General features: G+C 41.6%; 1 protein-coding gene across 1 annotated transcript in view; it reads right to left on the reverse strand.

Annotated features, from left to right (window-relative positions):
• Positions 1 to 20,679, reverse strand: part of LOC107678071 (opsin-5-like) — a 91,348-nt gene that overhangs the window by 24,188 nt on the left and 46,481 nt on the right. Inside the window, exon 4 of the mRNA XM_016473188.1 lies at positions 1,232 to 1,359. Within this exon, the coding sequence (XP_016328674.1) occupies positions 1,232 to 1,359 (128 nt within the window). The remainder of the gene's footprint in view (positions 1 to 1,231; positions 1,360 to 20,679) is intronic.

The raw sequence follows: 20,679 nt of genomic DNA on the forward strand, positions 1-20,679 counted from the left end.
ACCAAGAGCTTGTAACACTCCAAAGAGAAAGGAAAAATTGAAATCGCATCATATGACCCCTTTAAATAAACCTCCAGCCTCATTCATCAGCAACACCATTTATTAAACACAAACCTGAATAACTAAGAAAAAAAGTTAAATGTACAACAGAGCCCAACAAGATGATGATAAAACTAATCATTATAATAACTAATCAACTATTAAAGTAAAAACTAAAAAAATAAAGACAGCAAAACACTGAGGTATTAAGTAAAAGACTGGCTCCACAGTTTATAATTTGGAGATTAATTAATAACAGTTTCAGACCCTGACAGATAATGCTAGTGATAATATTTCTAGGCCTGCTAATAAATATCTCCTAGCTAAAATCCTTTATTAAAAAGTCAATTTCATTTTGTTTGTTATATAAGCACACAGTGAGCATTGTATCCGTGTGTCCTTCACCAAAACAACAGATTTTTCTACTTTGGATTTCATCAAAACAACAGCATGTAAAGGCTTGACGTCTGCTTTATTCATGTGGTCATTTGGAGTTAATTGTCTAATTGTGTGTGTGTGTTTTTTTTAAAGAGAGCAAATAGTAGACGTAAATGAATAATATAGTCACAAGTGGCACACATGTTTGGAGAACATGACAAAAACAGCAATTATGAAAGAACAGATGCTGTGTATACAGTTGTTTTTGTGGCAAGTTGTGCACTCTTGTGCATTCATGAAAATGTATGACACTTGTCAAGTATCATCAGATGGTAACTGTACCAAGTGTACCAAGTTTTGAGTGTCAGTAATTTAGACTTACACCTGATTTCTTGACTGGTTGATTGTACATCATCCCAACTTATTCCACAGGTATGTAAATAAATACATGAACATGATCCCCTCCATGAAATCTGATCATGTGGTGACAGGAGATGCATTTGATACAAATTTTAACATAATTTTCTGTAACACTTTAGATTAGTTTTTTTTTTTTTTGGGACGCCTAATTTGATGCTTATTAATAGTTAGTAAGGTAGTTAGTATAGGTAGTTGTCAAATTTGGGTGTGGGGTCGGATTAAGGGATCTAAAATATGATCATGCAGAATAAGACATTTATACGTGCTTTATAAGTACTAATAAACAGCCAATATGCATGCTAATAAGCAACTATTTAATAGTGAGATTTGATCCTTTAAATAAAGTGTTACCCAATTTTCTGCTTGATTGTGTACAAACTAAGACAGGTCTTACCGTAGTTGTGGTAGCAGACTTTGAGCCAGCACACACAGGACAGTACGGTCAGGTTACTGAGGCTGCAGATACCAAACAAAACTCCACAGAAGGCATAACACATACACATCACCTCCGTGAACAACCACCTGAAAAGAGAATAAGACATTAATGTGCACTCGTTTACAGTGCACAATCGTGTACACAATCCTGATATCCAATATAATCCAATTTTTGAAAGTAAAAGTGAAAGTGATGTGACATGTGGCCAAATATGGTGACCCATACTCGGAATTAGTGCTCTGCATTTATCCCATACAAAGTGCACACACACAGCAGTGAACACACACACACCGTGAACACACACCCGGAGCAGTGGGCAGCCATTTTTTTTTTGCTGCTGTTATTATTCTGTTGAAATGAGTGAAAAGCTGTTATTTTGAACAGTGCGTGTTGTGCGACACTTTATAGAAGTTATTAACAAAACCTGCAGAGACATTTCCCCCACGTGATGTCTTGAACAGCATGTTAATTTATGCACGAGAAGGTAACCACACAGGGTGTGGCTAAGCCCTGCAACAGCGTCCGATTGGGACGGACTTATGCAGCTGGATGAAAAACCCAACGTCTGAACAGATCTGTGCCTTTTACCCTTTTTGCCTTTTCGCCTGTGTGTTAAATCGCGCTCCAAGTTGCGCACACACGCTGCACCATCAAGCGATTGGGTCATCCAGAACTCAAACACTTCAGTTGAAACTTCGTGACTGCCAGAGATCTTCAAAAGCCTAAAGTCTTACAACCTCAGACTCTTTCAGAAGAACTGCCAAAGCCTCTGCGTCACCAGGAAACCCCATTCATCAGGAGGGCATCCCCAGAAACGACATCATCCAGACGCCAGATCAGCAACCAATCAAATACGCTGGGATTCCCTCAAGGTTGTGAGCTTTCTCAGGTTGAATTTAAAGAACTCGTAGAAAACAAGTGTTAGAACTTTGGGAACTTTCTCAGAACTCCGTTAAAATCCTCATCCTTTCAACCATATGTGTGTGTGTGTATGTGTGTGTGTGTGTGTGTGTGTGTGTTTTCATTTTTAATTTTCCCTTCTTACATATTGGTGGAGAATGCGGGCAGATTTGGCAAAAAAAAAAAAATTCATAACACCAAGACATTATTGTGAATCTTTTCTATTTTTATCCGGAAGAATAGATTAGATACAGAGAAACAGAGTTTGTTGTGTTACTGTATACTATTGTGGCATGCCAGCGTATTGAATGTTTGAATGTGCAACTCGAGTTGTTTAAAGAAGTGAACTGCAGTAAAACATTTAAGTTTGTCTGTCGAGACAAAAACTAAGTCGCTCTAGAAAAGCGCACAAGAAAGAAGCGAGCGTGTTCCTCGGTTTTCTTTCTTTTGAAAGGCCTTCATAGTTCGATTTGTTGGTGCGTGTTCCACTTCCAAATTCGTCTATGCTATTCATCTCCCGGCTTGAGAATTAACTTAGCTAATTAATGCTCTCTTGCCATTTATCCACTAAAACTAGTGAACTTGAAAATGTGGCGCTCAGAGTGTCCAAATGTTATTTTTATGGGAGAATTGTGGTTAAATCCACATGTGTTTTTGTCTGTATAAATAAGTGCTGAGATCCGCGAGATCTCAATAATAGTTATTGTATTAATTGCAGTAAATCTGTACATTAATTTACCTCACTCGAACGAGTTGAGTGTTCAGCGCTATAAAGATAAGAATCTAAAGAGTGTGAATGCGCCGCCATTTCACATGAAGAACGTAAGCTGTTTGAAGCACGTAAACTGTGTAACCTGCATGCTAGCATACTGCAAAGTACGTTGCCATAGTGACACCCGTAACCCGGAAGTTCTAAGAAACCTTTTCCGGAGGTGACTTACAAGTGCGCAAGCGCAGTTCGCCAGCGCCATCTTTGAGCTATTTGTAAACAAAGCCTAGCCTAAGCTAAGCTAACTGAAGCTAATTAGTTTGCATTGAAGGCTAGCGGTTAGCATTCGGTAGCATCTTGTGGTCTTAAATGCAGTGTTTTGAAGTGTTGATGTGATCTAAACGTGTGTATCTGAACCCTCACACTAGTGGGTTCTTTCACCTCATCTCTCTCTATTTTACACAATTATCAATCTTATCTCTCTGCTCCTCTCCTCCCACTGAAAAGAACGTTGACAGATGCAAACTTAATAATCTCACAGTTAGTTTTAATCACGGTCGTTTAAAGGTTTGTCCTTTCCCTTTCAGCCTGTTTACTATACCAGTTTAAACGCTGTTGTTTTATTAGCAACTAATTATGGTTCTCATCCTCATTACCTTAATGCTACGTTGTGATTAATTCAGCAATAACTGCTCTTATAATGTTAATGAAATCAGTAGATATTACGAATTTAAGTAATTATGGATTTGAAATTTTAATTTAATTGTAAATTGCTCTTACAATCTAATGACAACAACATTTGAATTTTTAATCATTAACTATCAATAGGGCTCTGAAATTTTTAATTGCATTTGTAAGTAATTAGGGTGGTATGGATTAAGCTAATTATAATTGCCCTTATGATTGTAGTAACATCAGTGGGTATTAGTAACTTGCTATCCTTAGGGATTCAAAGTTTCTAATTTAATTTCATAATTAATTACAAATTTGAAATTTTAATTTCAGTTAATAATTAATTACAATTCCTGTTTCCATATTGCAACAATATTTGCTGATCAGTTCAATTGTAATTGCTCTGATAATTTTAATGACAAACATCATTAAGATTTTAATCCTTAACTGTCAATAATGCTCTGAAATTTTAATTTAATCTGTAGCTCATTAGGGTTGGGTTACCCTGCTTCAAGGTACTTACTGATTAATTTTAATTGCTCTCATCAATTTTAATGATAACATCATTAAATGTTTATCAGGAAATACCATTTCTAATTTGAAATTCTAATTTCATTTGCAATTAAGTTCTGCGTCTACCTGTTAGGCCTTCTTTTCTATCTCCTTCAGTTATTTAATTAACCCAGCTAAATTTTCATAGGTTTGCCCGTTTGGCTTAAGCCTGCTAGTGGCAAAACCCCAAAAGAAAGTTAGGGTTTCCTCAAAACTTAGGTCAGCTTGTTTTATCCTCCTTGAACAGCAAAACCAAACCCCTAGGTGTATCGATTTAACAGCGCCACCACCCTGTAATTTTTCCTAACATTGGGAGCAAAACTTCTCTCTCCTTCTTCTCTCTCTCTCAGCTGTTTCTAAAACAGGTAAACCTGAGGACTGATAGGCGTCCGCCAAAAATTGAACACTCATCTAGAAACGATCTAATTGGTGTATGGTGTCAATCTTACAACTTTCTTTCCTTACAAAAAAAAACTTTTCCTTACAGGAAAATTGGAAGCAACCAATTATCCTGTTCCTTGCTCTGATGGCGCATAAAGCCTATGGCAAACAAAAGATGGTCTCAGAAAAGGGCGCCAAATCCACAGCAGTTCTTGACTTCAACACTCAAAATCAGGAGCTGGCTCTTGAGGGCGCCCAACATCAAGACCATGCCAAGCCACCACACAAAGAGTGGAACACACCCTCGTCCAACAGAGAACGAGACTCCCATGCTGGTACCCGACCTAAACAGAGGAACAACCGCTGGGATGGACCGCGTGGATGACAACACTCACCTGGACATCACTGGGAAAAATCTTGGGACCAATTCAGACCTCGTGAGAATCAATGGGACATATCATGGAATCAGCCAAACTCATTTGGAAACTCAAGAGTAAAAGGCTCGTGGGAATCCAATGGAACCTCCAAGGGCAAACGACAAGCACACCCGGGAGCAACCAGTCCAAGGAATCAACAAAGGAACTCGCAAAGATTCCAAGCTGACCAAGCTCAAACTGAATCCACACAAGAACAAAAGACACTACCGTGTTTCTCCAAGGGAAAACGACAAACACACCTGGGAGCAACCAGTCCAAGGAATTAACGAAGGAACTCGCAAAGATTCCAAGCTGACCAAACTCAAACTGAATCGACACAAGAACAAAAGACATCACCGTGTTTCGACTCGCAAGAGCTGATGAAAATTATGATGAAAGAGTTCTTCCACCGAAAGGAGGAGGATCGGATGTGGGAAAAGAAAGAGAAACCAGAGTCAGCCTGACTAGCAGCCGGAAGAGAAGGCAGCGACCAGCTGACCCAACCAGCCACAGAGAACAGCACTCCTTCACCTCACTCTCAGAGAACCGTAACCTCCATAACTTCAGACGGACAAGAAATCCTACCTGAACAACCCGCAAAACAGTCAGAAACTGACCCAACACCTGATGCGTCAGATCACAGCAGTGTCCAACAAACACCTGCTGACGAAACCACTCAAGTTCCTGAAAGTGCTGTCTTGGTCATCTGCCACTCCTCCGATGAACACCAGATCAGTCCTGACATCCTACCTGTCTCATCCCAAACTCCAGTCCCTCAACTACTGGGCGACCTCATTGAGAAAGGTATAGCAAGAAAGTTTTATCTCTCCATCATCATCGAACGCCACATCAAAGTTGAAGCTTTTCTTGACACAGCAGCCGACATCACTCTAATGTCAACTGAACTCCTCGAAGAAGTCCAACCCACTCCTCATTGGAAAATACCTGCTTAATCGCTTTGAAAACTTAATTGACTTCAAGCAGCTAAAGATATGGACGCAAATCCGCGAGCCTCTGCCCTTCCAGTCAGTAGACTCCAACGAGTCGCAGTGTCAAGCCACAGACACCGCCGCCAACTCACTGACCGATGATGCAATGTCAAAGCCAGGGCCAAGCTCAACTCCAAGCAACAAGAACCTGGACCCTTTCCTCTGCTCATTGCAGGCGACTGACTCAGACTCAGGCCCCCTTCGAATCATGACTGCCATAAAGGTCCACGACACATCAGTGTCCGACGCAGCATTAACCCTGTGGGCGGAGAACTCAGCTATCAGCCTGAAGCTATTCAGAGCATTGAAGCAAAGACAGCAGAGCCTCCCACATGTCTCAAGACACAGCCGCTTCCCTCTCAGTCCCTGGTCGACAACCATGGCTACCTCTAAGATCATCTGCGCTGTGGACATACGATGGAACAACAGACACCTGAGTCACTACTTCCTCGTTGTCCCCAACCTACCTCATGACATCTGCATTGCAGCAGACATCATGGTCCAGCTCAATGCCTGTGTGGACATCGTGAACGACGTCATATGGGCTTCCCTGTCGCACCAACTGACCACTGCAGTCAACCTCAAGAACCTTCGATCTGGTCAAACAATGCCAGACGCATGTGCCATGATTAGTGAACAAGAAGCTGCAATACCTGCCTACAGCAAGAGTATCAGCGTCTGCCTCAACATGCGACCTGGCCACTCTCTCGACAGTAAGCTAGGCTTCTTCCAACCTTACAGGACCTACCTAAAACTAGGACTGACCTTGGAAGCCACACCTCTCATTGAAGTCCAGCTGAATTCAACATCTTCCTGAACAAAACATGCCCTGATGCCAGAGCGAGAGGCAACCTCCTTTACGTGGATGATGTTCTTCTGAAAAGCTAAAATGTGGCAGACCACCTCAAAGAAATCGATCACGTCCTGAACCAGCTGACAACAGCAGGAGTAAAGATCGCCCTCCACAAAGGACAATGGTGCAAAACCAAAGTTAAATATGTCGGCCTGCTTGTTGGACAAGACGGCATCGAACCACAGTCCAGTCGTACCCAAGCAATCCAAAACATAAAGACACCAACTAACATTTCTGAGCTACGAAGCTTTCTGGGAGTGTGCAATTATTCAACACAATTCATTGAAAACTACGCTGACATCGCACGACCACTAACCTCCCTCCTGAGAAAGGACGAACCCTTGGTTTGGTCGGAAGCCCAGGACACAGCCATGAGCGAGCTCAAACAATGTCTGTGCGTTGCACAATGACTGGCCTGCCCAGACCCAGGAAAGGAATTCTATCTGGACGCTGGATTCTCCAGGGTAGGACCCCTACCATGGTCAACACGTGGTAACAAATACTTCCTCACCGTGGTGTGCGAATTCACAAAGTGGGTAGAGTGTCTCCCGGCTCCCAATGATACAGCAGAAATGACAGCCTGCATTTTGATGAACCACATATTCTCAAGGTTCGGACTGCCTTTAAGGGTCAACATCCCTAGGAAACGGGCTAGCAGCCTGCCAATACTGTTCGACGGATACGCTGCACACAGCAGCAGAACCCAATGAACCGTTACCGCCACAACTGACAAACCACAGGTACTTCGAGGAGAATGTGTGTGAAGGGATGCCCACAGCTTATGTCGATGGCTGCTCCTACAATCAACAGGGCAACTTGAAAGCGAACCAACAGGACAGTGGTCAGCATGTTGAAGAAGTATGTGTCTGCCAATCAAAAGGATTGGGATATTAAGCTTCCTCTGGTACTGATCGCTGTCAGGGCCACTCCTCACTGGTCTACCAGAGTACCCTCGTTCGAGATGATGATGGGGCGACAAATGACACTACCGTTACACCTGCTGTACGAACCTGGTGACCTGAACCTCGTCATTGCCTATACCACTCACCAGTACCTGGAAGAGTTGCATCAACACCTGAGAACAACTTTCGCCTTCGCGCAACAAGAACTCCAAAGAAGTGCGGAAGGTCGAAAAGCCTACTATGACCAAAAGGCCTCTCACCAGGAACTTAATGTCGGAGACCTCTAGTAGAGAGGAGGTACTCCACACGTGACACTCGTTTGCTGTCTCACCTCACTCGGTGTCCTTGTGTCTCTTTGTGTTGTTTTTTTTCCCCTTTGTGTCTCTCTTTGTGTTTTTCGTTTCCCCTCTCACTACAATTTCGTTTCCCCTCTAGTCCCCTCATCAGGGAACTCCGTTAACTCAACTTTAAAATCCAGGTCCCAAAATTAGAATGGACTCCTTTCAGCAAAAAAAACAAAAAACAAAAATTGTCGTAAATCGTTGTGAAAAGCTGTCGCCGACCAAAGTGAGGCAACACAAGCCGAAATTGTCGGAAACCGATGGCTACTCAACACCCCAGCGCGTACAGCTACTCTCACCTACGATCGACGCGACACTGCCACGCGCATTATCCTGCCTAACCAAACTCTATGGATCACTGTCCCTAAGGGCTCGATCCTCCGTATTGACGATTTAGCATTGTATCACCTTACTGACGACGAGTATCAGGCCGAACTCGAAATCTCACCCTTCTTCAAACAGCATTCCTTCGTCCTCGATCCAGAATCGGAAAGGATCAAGGAGGAAGGAACGCAACCTATTGATCTGACTCCTGTTGATACAGCTTTAGAAGCTATTGCTCACCTTCCGACCGCTGGCGCGCCAATCATTCGGTCTTGGTCTGCCGCTGACACAGCGCTTTGCGTTTCTACTATTGTAGGATATGTTGTGACTCTGACACTTGGGTAGTAGGATTTCTATCATGAACAGACACGGATATGCCATTGAATCAACCATCATGAGGTCTAAACTAATCATCCCATCACATCACTCCAATATTCTGGGTCGACTTCCTGTCAGTCTTGTCGTCATCTACTCCGAGGAGTGATGAAAAACTAATCCAATCAGGAGATAACACAGAGATCTTTTGTATCAGGACTATAACCTATAGATACCTCGTGATGTCTTGTGATCGCCAAATGAATAGAACCAGTTTAGACACAGGAAGGATTTTTCGCTGATACCCTCAGGCCTGCAAACACTGGATCTATACGTGACTATCACATGACTCTTAACCACCGCATGACTTTTATGGACCATAGGACTTTCTCTGTCCTTCTCCCCCCCTTTTCCTACTTTCCAGAAAAGCGCGCGTTTCTCCTGTCACAGACAAAGAAACAGAACTTACACAGACAATTCAAAAGACAATCATTTAAAAGTATAAAAGGGCAACTATTAATCTTTACCTTATAACTTTTCCTTTTAGTAGATAAGGTTATTAATGTGTTTGCAAGCTACCTGTTATTTGATGTTGAACGAAAGCTTGTTTTATTCCCAGAACATTGAAATGAGTGAAAATCTGTTATTTTGAACAGTGTGTGTTGTATGACACTTTATAGAAGTTATTAACAAAACCTGCAGAAACATTTCCCCCACGTGATGTCTTGAACAGCATGTTAATTTATGCACAAGAAGGTAACCACACAGGGCGTGGCTAAGCCCTGCAACAGCATCCGATTGGGACAATCGCGTGTGGGACGGACTTATGCAGCTGGATCAAAAACCCAACGTCTGAACAGATCTGTGCCTTTTCGCCTTTTCGCCTGTGTGTTATATCGCGCTCCAAGTTGCGCACACATGCTGCACCATCAAGCGATCGGGTCATCCAGAACTCAAACACTTCAGTTGAAACTTCGTGACTGCCAGAGATCTTCAAAAGCCTAAAGTCTTACAAACTCAGACTCTTTCAGAAGAACTGCCAAAGCCTCTGCGTCACCAGGAAACCCCATTCATCAGGAGGGCATCCCCAGAAACTACGTCATCCAGACGCCAGATCAGCAACCAATCAAATATGCTGGGATTCCCTCAAGCAGCCAACAAGGGAACTCAATTCAGCTTTCCAGCTAAAACGCAAGTAACAAGCAAAATCTTTTCACCTCATGCTGAACGGGTGCTGAACTAATTAAGCAAGTAACGATAAGACAAATCTCTGCTTTATGAGTTTTCTCAGGTTGAATTTAAAGAACTCGTAGAAAACGAGTGTTAGAACTTTGGGAACTTCCTCAGAACTCCGTTAAAATCCTCATCCTTTCAACCATATGTGTGTGTGTGTGTGTGTTTTTTCATTAGTTTAGTTTAATGTAATCTAGAATAGCCAATAACCTGTTGTTTAATTATAAGAATTATTGTCTTGTGTCGTGAATTTTCGAAGTTAAACTCTGCCCAGATCTTAGTTACCTAGCTCGTAGCTTATAAATTATCACAAGCATGTATTAACCTGTGATATTACAAATATTCAAATTGGTAAAATATACTGATGTTAACGTCTCGCTGGACGACCGTTGATAAAGTGTAAACTATCAATTTTGGAATCAGTTCAATCAGGTTGATTTTGAATCTTAAGATTCGATTCCCCCCCCTCTGAAAACCTGAGCTCAAATAAAAGAATTAATTTCCTTATATATTGGTGGAGAATGCAGGCGGGAAGATTTGGCTTAAAAAAATTCATAACACCAAGACATTATTGTGAATCTTTTCTATTTGTATCCGGAAGAATAGATTAGATACAGAGAAACAGAGTTTGTTGTGTTACTGTATACTATTGTGGCATGCCAATTGAATGTTGAATGTGCAACTCGAGTTGTTTAAAGAAGTGAACTGCAGTAAAACATTTAAGTTTGTCTGTCGAGACAAAAACTAAGTCGCTCTAGAAAAGCGCACTCTGCCCAGATCTTAGTTACCTAGCTCGTAGCTTATAAATGATGACAAGCATGTATTAACCTGTGATATTACAAATATTCAAATTGGTAAAATATATTGATGTTAACGTCTCGCTGGACGACCGTTGATAAAGTGTAAACTATCAATTTTGGAATCAGTTCAATCAGGCTGATTTTGAATCTTAAGATTCGATTCCCCCCTCCGAAAACCTGAGCTAAAATAAAAGAGTTAATTTTCCCTTCTTACACAATTTATTTAGTTTTGCTTATTCTGTATACTGCACCTGACAAGTGTAATACAGTAAATACTAACACTGTCCATATGTGCTCTTTAATGCTGTTTTTGTCATGGTGCGTGCGGGGAGATGAAGCGAGGACTCAATTCCAGGCGAAATGGTTATTTATTTTAATAATAAAAATGAAACAAAAACAAACTCAAACCACCCCGAAGGGGAAAAACAGACAAGCAGGCTCAAAACTGCACTCCATGCAGACATAACACACAATGAGAAATGACGGATCAGCACAGGATGACAGACACCAGGAGAATAAATAGGAAACCAAACGAGGAGGCTAACGAGGGAGACACAGGTGGAGCACTTAAACAATAACGAGGTAACAAGATGGGAGGGGCCAGACAATAGACAGGAGAGAGCACATGGCAACAGACAAACACAACACAAGCCATGTGCTCCCAGAACACAGTCATCTGGTGGCCCTCCTGGGCACACCCGCTGAAGACTGTGACAGTTTTTTTGCATTGTAATAATAACAAGCAAATTATTAAACATTGCATTTTAAACAGCATGTTCTGTACTCATGCACATGCCAGTTTTATTGTTTATAAGTTATTGCAAATGAAAATGTGACTGATTACAATAAAACTGTGCATCTGGCTGTGTACATGTTGAATACTGAGTGATAAAGAGTCAGAAAAAAGGTTCAGATTGCTCCATGCAATGTCTTGAGCACTACGTTCTCCCTCATGGATCAGATATCAAAATCAGAAAATAAGGAACAGTGAAAACAAATTTCCATGAATGGTTTAGAATCACGCAAATGAATCATGTGGAGCAGATTAGAAAAACAAAGTTAAAATCGATTAAGGTTAAAATAAGATCAATTTGAAAATTAAAGCAAAAGGAGAGAGTTGCTGTTGCTTTTTTTATAGTTAAATGAAAATTCATGTTGCAGTTCCATTTGATGTCTATATAATTTCATGTTTAATTGATTTTTGCCTCCTCGTTTCATAAGTTCACTTGACACTGGTCCATTACCACGGGAAGTTGGGGTGCTGAGGGTGCTGCTGTACCCTCTGGCGGGTAGCCCAAAAAAAAAAAAAATGGGGGGCTGGGGGGTGTGGTGTTAAAAATAAATAAATGAACATTTTATAACAAAAAATACATAAAAATTCATTTTGTTAACTTGTGTATTTATAAAATTTTAATTTTAAATAAGTAGCCTAAGCCTACAATGACAATAAGCTACATTAAAACATGAACCAAGTTGAATCAAATTGATTGTGAAAGTCGTTACAATTTATTAAACTGACTTTTAAAAAAATAATTTGTTATCATGACTTTTTGATTATATTATTACCTGTAACATGTCTGTGCTGTACCCAAATTAAGAATTACGACCATTTCTACAGACATAGCAAAAAGACAGTAGAGAAAGAGCGAGACCGTCTATTTGCCTCAGCAGCAACTAATCTCGCATTCTCGGATCTGTAACGGTTACTTTGATCTTTAACATTAGATTATTGGAACAAAATTAATGCTTACATTTAATTCAATATTACTCTTAATCAGGGCCGTGCAGAGACCTTTGGAGGGGCAGGTGCTCAAAGTATAAAAGGGGCACATGGAACACAGCTTTAAATAGGGCTGTGCTCCTTGCTGATACGTGTATCGAAATGGATGCTTCTGTATTGATACAGCAGCAAATGCCATTACGCAGTTTTGAAAAAGAAACACAGAACAGAAAATATCATTTTAAGTTTAAAAGTTAAATTATTTTTTCTTTGCACCTCTTAATTACTCTGGAATTATAAACTGAATTATATAATTTATATTATTATTATTATTATTATTATTATTAGAGTTTACAGGGTATGGTGGTTTTGCTGTTGTAGAAAAATAAATATTTCTGTCTTATTTAAAATAGAATTATATTCTAATCCTGTTCTGAATATATACATTTTCTGAATGATAATGATAATAAAAACAAGATTGATAAGTATACTTCGGAGGATGAGAAAATCAATATAAGCTTGTTTTACCAGTGTCGTGATAATTATTTTTAAAGCACTCTACGTTTTTTTAAATAAATACTGTAATAATAATAGTTCAAAGTATGAATAGCTATTAGTCAGATAGCATAAAAAAGACAAGACCCCTCGACACCCTTTAAACTTTTCCCAATCAAACAGCAAGAACGAAAGAGAACAGGCACCTTTGTTTATATTGCTTTGTGTAGAACAACGTTAGCTGCATTTTTTATATTTAATAAATATTAAATTTTAATAAAATGTAAATGGCCCCCCCCCCGCACTTTATTCGGGCAGGTGTGTTCACGTAGAGGTTTCTAAATTTAAATCTAGATTTAAATTCAAAGAGACAGTATCGATAGTCTGTGCATGACCTGACATTTTATTCATATCCAAAATGAGGAGATGTGAACATCAGGAGCACTGAACTCTCTCATGCAGTGTGTGTTTCATTCATACTCGAAGCCGGAGGACGCTCTCGCTCAGTAAGTCCCAAACAGACTCATAGAAGTAATAACCTATGAAGTGCAGGAAATCCCTTATATAGACAAAAGCATCTGCCTATCACTGTAGCTGAGCTGAATAAAAAGCAGAAACGTTTTTACTGATGAAACGTGAAGACAGTAAACACGAAAATATATGGTTTATGTGTGTTTTTCAAGTTATCTCCATGTAATAAATAAATAAATTATATGAATAATACTGATTAACATATAATTTAGTATAGAAACTATAAAATATATTTCCTGCCTTATTCTGTGATAAAAACGGGGAAAAGGTGTTCGTAGTAGCCTTTATAATAAACCACTCATAAAATTGGCATTAGGAAAATATTACAAAAAATATAATACAAAAATATTAAAGTCCCTTGCTGCAGCTAACGTTAATTCCACAGGATACACAGCAATATAAACAACAGCTGTGCATGCTCTCTTCACGTGGTTCTTGTAAAACAATAATAATTTAATAATAAGTACAATCACACCGCTTCGCTGAGAACTCCACTTACCGGTAGCCTCGGACGTTATTGAAGGCATCTGGTAGTGCGCTAAATTACTAAAGGTGTGTGAACGTGAGGGATCGTCCCGGATGAGATCGTCAGGTGAAAGGTCGTGGTGTGGGTCATTTTATTTACGGCTAAATTATTATTCATTCATTTTACTAATAGTTAGATTGGGCAGGCCTTCACAAAAGGGCGTTTAATTATAAAACAAAATATTAAATAATTGCCTTGACAAACGAGCACTTTGGGCATCAAGGGGAAATGGGGCAGTTGCTCAAGCACCCACGGCACCCCCTTCTGCACGTGCCTGCTCTTAATGGAAAGAAGCAACATCTTAATGGAAAAGCAACATTAGCAATACTACAATGACAAAGTCGCTTATATTAAATATTAAATTTTTCCAAACGAATAAGACTGATGTATACCGGCGTTTTAACACAAATAAAAATTTTTTTTGGGGGAGGATTTTCCCCTTACTTTAATATGAATGTTTAATTTGTGACTCAAACAGGTGATACAATAAAATACTACAGTGACAAATAACAAAATGAATGAGGATAATATGTTTTACCCACATTGTAACACAAATAAATAAATGGTCTTTGGATTTCCCTTACTTTAAAACGATTGTAGTTACCACCCTGAAATCTCAAAATCTTGTTTCATGTGTATTGTTGATTGTTGTTGTATTCTCTAGTACTCAGTAAATGGACAAGTAAATCCCTTTAGGCTCTTTATTGAGCACATGATATGTTCTTTTACACAGAACTTTTTCCTGAGCGCATTTGTTGCTCTTGGGGCCCACAGGAAAGATGTTAAGCTTTGTACACATTTTGCGATGGTGTAGAAGTTCAGAAGGAGAAACACCTGTAGTACTGTGTGGAGTAGCTCTGTAATTTTGCAAGAACTCAGTCACTGCATGTTCCCATGGTTTCCCCATTTGTTCCGTAGAATATATGCATTCTTTCAGAACTCTGTTCCAACACTCCACAGTGCGACTGCACTGAGGGTAGTATACACCAAATATGATTTATTCCCCTTTCTTTCAAGAAAGCTGCAAATACACTGGAGAGAAACTGAGGGCTGTTGTCAGTTACGACACACTGGGGATTTCCCTCCCTAATGAAGACTGATTGAAGGAAGGATGTGACCACATATGGAGTGACATTTGGTGCAAACACCACCTCAGGCCACTTACTGTGGTAATCCACTAGGAAGACGGCAAAACGGCAGTCAGAAGGTCCACTCTCAAACAGCCTGACTATATTGATCCCTAGTTTCTGCCATAGGTCAGATGGCAGACTGTGATGCAGTAGGTTCTTGGAGAGATTTTTAAAGTCCAACAAAACAAAAGAAATGATGGCTCAGCCTGTAGAAGCATGTAAGTGCAAGGTGATGTTTATTTACAGTGCACCATTGAAAGGAAAAAGCAATCCAGTAGTGAAATTATTTACATAAGTGCTCTGTCCAAAAGTATATACAAGTATCCACAATATACAGTCACTTAGAAATTGCTCACGGCACTGCAGTAGCTCGCTTGCATTTGAATTGGTAAACAAGTACCAGATTTGAGCCTGGCCTCCCCTTTTATAGGCCTGGCATGTGTGTGCCAGTACTGCTGTTCCCAAGTGCTCAGTCCAAAATCAGTCAAAAAAAAAAAAAAACTACTCCATTCACTGTTGGAGGGTTCAATTACTCCCAGCTGCTTCATCATCTCAATTTCCTCCTTCAAGGCTTGACAAGTTTTTCAGGTATTTGGTAAGGCCGCTGTCGTGAGGGGGTTGTATCTGTAAGGTGGATGTGTGGTGTACCAGTTCTGTCCACCCAGGTCTCTGACTGAACAGCGATGGAAAACGGTCCAGGAGGACTTGCATCTCAGCCCTTTGGGGTCATTCAGATTGTCCAATTTCACTGATGCAGGGTGTCTCTGAGGTTTCAATGGGTGCTTCTTTCCATTCTTTCAGAAGATTTATATGATACGTTTGGTGAGATTTCCTCTTATCAGGATGGTGTATCTTATAGGTCACTGGTCCCATCTTTCTTACCACAGTGTATGGTCCTTGCCACTTGGCCAACATTTTATTAGTGCAGGTGGCTAACAGTAATAATAATAATAAGTTTAATGTATATAGCGCCTTTCCCAAGCTCAAGGACACTGCACAATGACAGAAGCAATTACATTCCTACATACATGGACAAGACATTTTCCAAGTCCAGAACATGTAACAGAAGGTGTACAGTAACAACACCTTCTGCCCTTGCTGCAACTGATGAAGTCTTGCCTGTTGATCGTACCATATTTTCTGTGCTGCTTGTGCCTGCTGTAGTTTTTAACCTCACTTGCTCTCTGTAGCGCTTGAGCCGGTCTCTCATCTCCAAGATGAACATAACAATGCTTCTCTGTATTAGCTGCCAGCGCCATCCAAGCTTTCTTCAGCAGGTCCAATGGGCCTTGAACTTGCCACCCATAAAGGAGCTCAAAGGGGGAGAAACCGGTTGAGGCTTGAGGTACTTCCCTGTATGCAAACAAGACAAAGGGTAGCCACTTGTCCCAGTCACGTCCTGTGTCTGCAATGAACTTCCACAGCATGGTCTTCAGTGTCTGGTTAAACCTCTCTACCAGTCCATCAGTTTGAAGGTTGTAGTGACTGGTTCTCACCGCCCTGTTGGTGGAGCTTCTTCATCAGGCGGGACTTTTGGCGTGGTGATAGTACGAAATGGGAAGGCTTCTGCGTATCTTGTCACATAGTCACAGATGACCAAGATGTATGGATGTCCCACACTGCTCTTCTCAAGTGGCCCCACAATGTCCATGGCAATGCGGCGAAAGGGGGTGGATATGATGGGCAGCGGATGTAGAGGTGCTTTGCCCCACTGATGCACAGTACTGTTTTTTTGCAAGTGGAACATGTGGTGCAATATGTCTGAACATCAGTGTACATGGTTGGCCAGTAAAATTGTGAGCTAATGTATGAATATGTTTTGTGTTGGGCCAGATATCTTGCCCATGGAACTGTATGTGCAATATGCAACACTAGGGGGCAACAAGACATGGGAACAACCAAACGTAAGACATCACCAGTTTGCACATACATCACATCATTTTCCATAACGTACTGTTCATAACACACAGTAGATTCACTTTTACAGCCAACTTTAGCATGGTTTTAAAGTTTCATCTTCCTGTTGCAGTTCACCAACGTTTCCTGCGACCTGTGAGCCATTACCCTCAAGACCCTCCATGGAAGGTTTAGGGACTCGAGTCGAGTACCCATGTACTTTATCAGGCGCCGCTGTCAGCATGTCTTTCTAGGGCCTTTGGTCCCGCCCTGCCACAGACTATTGTCAAAGTCTGGCAAAGGCTGTAGACCTGCCTTAGTTTGGGCCCTTGTCACATCAGGAAATTATATTTCAGTCTCATCAGTAGTCACATTAAAGCACGACATGCTGGTTTCGTCTGGCCAGAGGAGAACTGGCCCCCGACTGAGCCTGGTTTCTCCCAAGATTTTTTCTCCATTCCTGTCACCGATGGAGTTTTGGTTCCTTGTCATTGTCGCCTTTGGCTTGCTTAGTTGGGGACGCTTGACTGACTAATTGCACAGACACTATTGGAAGAGAGCTGAACTGGATGATGATATCACCGAATCATCAATGAACTGACTTTAGCTGGTAAAATGACTCTTTGTTATTGTCTTCTTGCATTATTGACAAAATATTTTTCTGTTTGACACTGTAAAGCTGCTTGACACAATCAGCATTATATAAAGCGCTATACAAATACAGGTGACTTGACATTAACATCAGTATCAACATCAGTTTCAATGTTCACATTAACATCAGGGTCAGTGTTCACAGTAATATTAATCAGATCACTTAGCATGTCCCTTCCCAAAATCATGTCAGTGTGTAAGTTGTCAACTACTGCCACATTTAGCAGGTACACCTGTTCCTGCACATCAACCAACACTTCTGCTCGAGGATACCTCTTTACTTCCCGATGTACACATTGTACTGCAGTGATAGTAGCATAGTTAACATTTGAGACATGACAAGACTTTATTACAGACAGTGGACTACCCGTGTCCAGTAATGATTTCACAGATTGTCCATTCACAGCAATCTCCAAAACCATTTGACAGGCTTGACTCTCCCCACCAAAGTCAGTGACACTGTCCTCTTCCCTAGGGGCATAACAAAATCCAGTCAGCTTGGACTTTCTTACTGGGCACAATGAAGCCTTGTTCCCCGGCTGCTGACACGAAAAGCAAATAAGTTTTTGACTAGTGACAGCTTTGAGCCCTTGTGTACTCTCTTAAATTCTCGAGATTGGTGACTGAGTTCAGACCCACTCCCACCAGTATGTTGGGTGTAACATGCTTGACCTCTGGGTGGTTGAGAGCGAGGACCAGTTTGGTGAGCGTTCATGTACTGCTGGGCCAACTTTGCTGCAGCAAGACCTGATGTAGGCACAAGCTCCTTAACCCAGGTACGACTGTCATAGGGCAGCACTTGAAGTAAGTAACTGTTCCAAGATAATGAGCTCTCTGACCTCCTCTTTGGTATGCAGATCTGGTCTCACCCAGCACTGGTAGAGATTCCGCAGACGATTATATGTTTCTGTTAGAGACTCCCCCTCTGGTACTGTTGCTGCCCGTTGGCGGTAAGTCTCTGGGGAAATATTGAATTTCTACAGATGTGAATCTTTCAGGTTGTCATAGTCATCTGCTTGATTCTCATCCATGGCAAGGTATGCCTCCTGTGCTTATCCAGTCAACAATGGTACCAACCGACAGCTCCATTCTTCTCTTAGCCATCGGCAAGTTGCAAGCCGCTCAAACCGCCGAAGGTAGTTCTCGATGTCGTTCCCCTGCTGTAGAACTGGCATCAGCATCTCCGTTCAATGAGTTGGCGAGCTCCGCTGACTGGAAGCTCTGGGTGAGTCGGAAGGTCAGATCCGGGCATTGTCTGTGGGCATCCTTGGTGGCGCAGGCTTTGGAAGATCCATCCGCAAGCTCCCGGGATCACTCGGGGTCAGTGGTGCAGGCCGGACCATCTACAGAATCGATTCTTTTAACCCACGGAGTTCCAGAAGATACCTCTGCCTACTTAACCTCTGCGCACTGAGAAACTATTTCATAAAGCTCACCATCCCTTCACTGGAAGCTGATGGGGTAGCTCCACTGGATTGAGATGGGCCTGGCTCGCTCAGGGCCCTTTGAAGCTCCACTGATGACTCCTCCTCTTCCTCAGAAGACGTTCCCAGTGTGTCCCAGGCCACATCCTCTTTAAAAGCAGCCTTTGCTTGGAAGCGCAAGCCAGGCCTTTTTCCTTTCAGCGCTCTTTTACAGAAGCTCTCCCACTTCTGACACCAACTGTGATGCAGTAGGTCCTTGCAGACCTACTGGGAGACGTTTAAAGTCCAACAAAACAAAATAAATGATGGCTCAGCCCGTAGAAGCATGTAAGTGCAAGGTGATGTTTATTTACAGTTCACCGTTGAAAGGAAAAAGCATTCCAGTAGTGAAATTATTTACATAAGTTCTCTGTCCAAAATCAAAGTATAAAAAAAAGTTACATTATTTATATATATATATATATATAAATGTATATACAAATGTGTATCCACAATTTATGGTCACTTATGGCGCTTTTCCACTGCTTGGTATGGTTCGGCTCGGCATGGCTCAGTACGGCACGGCTGGGCTAGGCTCAGTTTTCGTTTCCACTGCAGTTTGGTACTGCTTTAGAGTGGGCGGGATTATTCACATGTAGTTATAGTTGCGCCACCTCTACTGCTGTAACTCCTGAAAATTTTTTTCATTCCGCGTCACCCCATCAAGCTCTCGCTGGATCCGCTCCTCGGCTATCAATGAGAGGAACATCTGTACTTACTCAACAGACCACGAAACAGCCATTTTTTTGGTTGTTAAAAAAGGTGCGCTCGTTCAAAATAGTTGCGTTCGATCCTTCGCTGGCTGTGCTGATTTAAATCTAGCCGTTCTTTTATGTTTGTGTCGCAAGTTCAGTGACGCAGGTAGTGACGATTCTCTCCGGCCAATCCGTGATCAGCAGAGTTTACACATCGCTGGCTGTGCTGATTTAAATGTAGCAGTTCTGTTGTGTCTCGTGTCACAAGTTCAATGACGCAGGTAGCGATGATTCTCTCGAGCCAATCAGTGATCAGCAGAGTTTACACGTCACGTTTTGGTAATGGTACAGTTCGCTTGGAACCGCAAACGAGGTGGTACTGAAAAAAGTACCAGGAACCAGGTACTGTACCCAGTGGAAAACCCCCCAAAAGTGAACCGTACCGTGCCGTACCATGCAGTGGAAAAGCGCCATTAGAAACTGTTCACGGTACCGCAGTAGCTCACTTGCATTTGACTTGGTAAACAAGTACCAGATTTGAGGCCAGGCTCCATCCCCTCCTTGGGACTGTACCATTCACAGGTAAGTGTCGCTAAGAACATTTGGTACATATGTATGAAAACATATTAATAAACACATAAACATCATCAAACATAATTATCACACCAAAAGAGTAAACATTTAACATGACCACAACCAACTGACTTGTAAACTTCTGTCTCTTTTACAGACACGAAAACCGTAATACCCCACACAAAACAGAAATGGTTTCGTCGGACTCCGAACACACGGTCAGTGACGTCATAACTGGCCGCTGTTCGATCGTTTAGTTTAGCCGGCACAGCTCTATAACACGGAAGTCCGACTATCGCCCAATCACACACAAACCAAGACAAACCCCCCCCCCACAAA

Source organism: Sinocyclocheilus anshuiensis, unplaced genomic scaffold (genome assembly GCF_001515605.1).
Source record: "Sinocyclocheilus anshuiensis isolate Anshui unplaced genomic scaffold, SAMN03320099.WGS_v1.1 scaffold1358, whole genome shotgun sequence".
Taxonomy (NCBI): Eukaryota; Metazoa; Chordata; class Actinopteri; order Cypriniformes; family Cyprinidae; genus Sinocyclocheilus; species Sinocyclocheilus anshuiensis.